Source organism: Fundulus heteroclitus, chromosome 23 (assembly GCF_011125445.2).
Source record: "Fundulus heteroclitus isolate FHET01 chromosome 23, MU-UCD_Fhet_4.1, whole genome shotgun sequence".
NCBI classification, from domain to species: Eukaryota; Metazoa; Chordata; class Actinopteri; order Cyprinodontiformes; family Fundulidae; genus Fundulus; species Fundulus heteroclitus.
Genome location: NC_046383.1, coordinates 442,956 through 447,759, shown reverse-complemented (window position 1 = coordinate 447,759; position 4,804 = coordinate 442,956). Strand labels below are relative to the sequence as shown.

At 36.0% G+C, this 4,804-nt stretch overlaps 1 protein-coding gene across 5 annotated transcripts; it reads right to left on the bottom strand.

The window, feature by feature from the left end:
* Nucleotides 1–1,304: 1,304 nt before the first annotated feature.
* Nucleotides 1,305–3,073, bottom strand: LOC105922661. 5 transcript variants are annotated; one of them, XM_036127461.1, is made up of 6 exons: nucleotides 3,017–3,073; nucleotides 2,621–2,920; nucleotides 2,157–2,480; nucleotides 1,931–2,071; nucleotides 1,784–1,839; nucleotides 1,305–1,694 (listed from the first exon to the last, which is right to left on the bottom strand). In XM_036127461.1, the coding sequence occupies exons 1-6, from the start codon at nucleotides 3,057–3,059 to the stop codon at nucleotides 1,566–1,568; spliced, it is 993 nt and encodes a 330-aa protein (XP_035983354.1). In that variant the 5' UTR covers nucleotides 3,060–3,073; the 3' UTR covers nucleotides 1,305–1,565. The 5 variants fall into 5 exon arrangements, with proteins under 5 accessions (XP_035983354.1, XP_035983356.1, XP_035983355.1 ...); XM_036127463.1 differs by having other exon boundaries at nucleotides 2,051–2,071; XM_036127462.1 differs by having other exon boundaries at nucleotides 1,931–2,068.
* Nucleotides 3,074–4,804: the final 1,731 nt, after the last annotated feature.

The following is a 4,804-nucleotide window of genomic DNA, read 5'->3' as shown; positions in this document are numbered from 1 at the left end:
AACAGATTTCTGCTTCTCTCAGCACTATCCTGAGTTTCAATTTCTTATTTCTTGCTGCAAGTCAAAACCTCTTCCACAAGTCAGCTCTGCAATGTGGCCACAAAACCATGCCTCATCTTAAGGTGTTGTGACCACTCATTCCATTTACCAATGAAGCTTGGCAGATCTTGCACTGATGTAAGTTTTCATAAATATGATACAATATAAATTTTTTGGCGGAGGTTTCACCATTGTTTCCAAACATATTTACATACATTATCAAAAGTATGCATTGTTTGATGAGCAGATGATGACTTTCTATGTTGGTTAATTTTCCATGTTTAGTTTCAGGATTGACTGACGTAAAAAACGGTTTCTCCATTTAACCTTATCAAACTGTGGAATCCTGTATCTCTGTCCTGATGGTAGCAGTCTGTATTCATGATTCAAAGTCTGGTAAGGGTTACAGTAGATGTTATTTACTTGTCTCCCTATGCTTCTATGGTAGGAAGAGTCACAAAGTTTATTTTTCATATATAAGACACAGGATGAATAGGAAGAACAAGCATAAAATTTATGTTGGTCAGGTCTAATTCCAAACTAATTCCAACATACCAACCTATCGGTGTGTTACTGCTGCTTCCCAAAAAGAAAAACCTGCTTCTTGGTTGACTTCAGTGCGTTGGCATTTTCACAAGTCACCAGAGAATATCTAAGTTCTGGCTTAAAGGGTTTGTGAAAGGGACCCAAGAAGTTTCATAGATAAGAAGCTTCTATACTCTCATCCTTTCATTTATTAGTTTTAATATGACCTCACATCTGTGCAGCATCACCCTTACAATTAAACTTGAATAACAAGGACTATGTTTGTTTTCATAGAAAAAAATTGTTTTCTCTAAAAAAACATAACTTAAGTTTGCAGATGTGACTTACCACATGACTTCTGTAACAATCTGGTTAAAAGTGTTGTTGGGTGATTTTGGTAAACAATAATGACAGCAGATAATTCAGGTCCAACTCAGGTTTTGCTGTGACTGGCACAGAGAAACCTTCATTTCTTAAAGTAATTTTGGAATGGTTTATAGCTAAGGCCTAACTGAAATCAGATCATGCAATAGGACAATGATACTGAGTAAACAACACAACACAGTGGCTGAAATAAATTGAGGTTTCGTAGCAGAATAGATGTGATTAAGACTTGAACCCTAATTCTGCTGTAATGCTTCTTCGAGGCTGCTGTTTATGTTAAAAGCTTTTAAACTACCCAATCTGAACCAGAAAGAAAAGTATTCCAAGATTGCTATGATAAAGTCTGATAGAAACACACAGATGACAATTACTTTTATTAATGTTTTTATGCTAAGAGCCTTCACATGTAGCCTAAATGCATCTACTTGAGAAGCACATAACATAGCTATTGTTTCATTTTAAGCAAATACGTGCAGAATAAAATGGGTATCAAAAATACAGACATCCACACATATTAATACAATTTTTCCAAAGAATTTGTTTAGTCTTCTGAAACAGAATAAAGTGCATTTTAAACTTAGTCTTAAGAAAATAGTTGTAACATTAGCTTAGCTTTATCAGAGCCCAAGAACATTGACTTCTGTGTAGATGACATCTTGTTCCTCAGGTGATGTGCCCGCTGTCCTTTTCTTGCTGGCTTTTCTTCTTGTGGAAACTGCTGAATAAACCAACACATCCTCGTGCAACTGAGGACACAGACAAAATGAGATCCAAAATACATAAAACACACATTTAAACATCTTAATATCCAGGTGTATTTCCTATTTAGTAATACCTTCTGGCTTTCTTGATTTCTTCTGATTGATTCTTGTGATTGCCCAGCCACCGTTGCTGAGTTGGAAATAAAAAAAAAAACATTAATATAAAGATGTGTGTCAGTCTTTCCCGGCTTTTTATTTTATATATTGGTGTGACAACTTACCACTGCAACAATCATTTAACTTTTTATTAACTTGTATGTTTAAATAAATGAGGAAGGCTATAACAACCAGGCACAAAGCCAAAGCAGCACTCATCAGAAAGACAACTGTATTGTAATTACTTGAATCTCTTTGGTTTTCTGCTGTAATGAAACCAAAAAAGGAAGTAAGGAAAGACAAATCAAAGTCATGTAATTTTTCACTTTCAGTGTTTGAAAAGTAAATTACCTTTAGTGTTGGGGTTTGATTTTCTTCCAGATGTGTTCTCGTCATACTTTGCCACAGCACATTGATATATCTGAGCACCAGACATGCTGTAGTTCTTGAAATAGCTGTACACACATCCTTCAGAGTCAAATTTTAATCTATCTTCTTCATTGTCAGTGTAGTTTAAACTTGGGAGAGTTTGAATTGATTCAGCTCTAAAACAGAGCAAACTCTCATCTCCAGGACAAGATTTATTTTGAGAGTCACGGAGGCCTGAACAATAGAGAGTCAGAGAGTCACGGAGATGGGGTGGAGCAGATGTGGGGTCTGCGATGGCGGCAGATTCTAGTTTTCAACAGAATAAAATCAAAAAATGTTCAAGAAACAGAAAAAGATTAGAAACATTTGCAAAGAAAAGGTTTAATTAATATATAAATAAACAAATAAATACTTGAACATTTAATTGCACTTTTCCCTTAACTTACCTTCAACTGACAGGTATGTTACATTCAGAATACTTTTGTTTCCTTTATACACTCTCTGACAGAAATACAATCCAGAATCATTTATCCTTGCTTTTGTGATCTGCAAAACAACAATTCCAGGTTCCAAAGAAACTTTAACTTGAGAATACATATTCTCATGTTTTCCAAAGATGTCGGGAGAATCTCCAGAACTGGTCCTCATCCACAAAAACTCTCCAGCATCCCTGCGTGAGCATGTCAACTTCACAGGATCTCCAACATAAATAGTCTTTGTTTGAATGGTTGGATAATCTTTACAACCTGAATGACCAGCAAACATATCAGTTACACAATGCAGATAGAAAAACATGAGTGACAGAATTACGCATCTGGGTTAAATGTGAAAGCTTAACTTACATCCATCTTTCATCGTCAACAGCAAATAAATTATAAGGATCATTTTCTGGTAATCCAGCAGAGGATTGTTGTTATTATGTGATCTTATTAGATATGATTCACCTAAATGTAACCACATAAACTGGGAGGAGACAGATTTAGAGTGATATGATTGGTTCAGATGTAGAGCCATCTGGTTGGGCTTTTACCTTTCTACCACAATGGAAATAAGATGAGCCATCCCTCAAACACAAACACCCAAAACAAAAAATAGCAGTAAGCAGCTGTCATTTCATAGTAAATTCTCATTGTGGTTTCTGTCAGAGATGGTTAAAAAAAGCACAAAACTCAGTTTATGTTCTCATGGCATTTAGTTTTGTTTCATCTCACCTTTTTTCACTTTCGACATGAACCAGAAACTTCTAAAACTCAAAAAAAAAAAATGTTCAACAAAATCATTCTAACAGTTTGTCTCAAAGATAGTTGTTTTTATATAAATTGATTTTGTCTGCAACATCTTGCAGGTAAACAAGTACAGTGTAAAAAAGTCATAAACCCAAATTACACTTTGATGCTGGGGCTCAAGCTTCTTTTTGTTCTTTTAATACCTGTGTTGGCATCTGTAAGTGAAATCTAAGATTTAATTTACCTTGCCACTTTCATGCTTGCAGCGTCCAGAAAACAGTTATGTTTGCCTAAATATATGAGAAACAGGGGCAGTACGAGCAGCGTTCTTACACAACTGACTGTTCTGCTGTCAGTCTTTGGTTCCATAAAGCCGGCTTTAGTATCGCACATCAGAGGGTGAGTCAAGCTGTAAATTCATGAAAAGTTGAGTCATCTTTAAGTAGATCATCTTTTGGAGCCATGTTGTGAATCAGTTAGTGAACTTTTGAAATTCATATTTCCGCTGGCTGAAGGATTGTCTATCTGAAAGACCTTTTACCTTACAAAAGGCTGCCTGGATGCAGACTAGATTTCTATGAACTTCCTTTTACTAAATGTCTACTCAAATCGTTGTCCTTCATTTATAGATGTTTTTTATTGAAAATATGGCATTTGAAATAAGCTCAAGAGGCTCTTCATAACAATGACACAATAGGACTTTCCCTCATGTGTCCTGGCAGTATAGGTTTGACATTTTTGCTAATGTTATTTGTTTGAAGAAGCAGTTCACAATAAGCAAATAATTAATATTTCCCCCGTACTCCTAAACATCCACAAATGTAACAACCATTTTCAACATAACAGAGGCATTGATCCTATACTACATAAATCCTATACATTAGTAGAAGCATTGCATGGTAAAATATTGAGACAATAAATGAAAGAGACTCTGCTGTTTCTGTGGGAAACCTTCCTGTTTCAGGAGTTATTGCTGGCAAGATGTTGACAAACGAGATGTGTAGGAACCAGAAATGGTTTCTTTGGTAGAAGAAGCAACATCAGATATGACTTAAGAGAACCCACGCCTGGCGTGCTCCAATGGCCCAGGGGTAGCAAGCATAAACCATGTACGGAGGCCTTGACCTCGATGTGGCTGACCCAGGTTTGATCCTGAGGTCCTTTGCCGCATGTCTTCCCCCTTCACTCAAACTCCCTTTCTTGTCAGCCTACTTTGAAAAAATTAGCTAGTAGTGCCAGAAATAGCCACAAAAAAAAAAAAAAAAAAAAAAAAAAAAGAGAGTGCACGCCTTAGATCCGGTCCATCAATAATAGAGGCTGCACTTGCATCATGTTTTTAGACTTGAAATAAAAAAGAAATTAATACATGGATACTTGATCCTGCCAGTGCTCCAAAAATCTCAG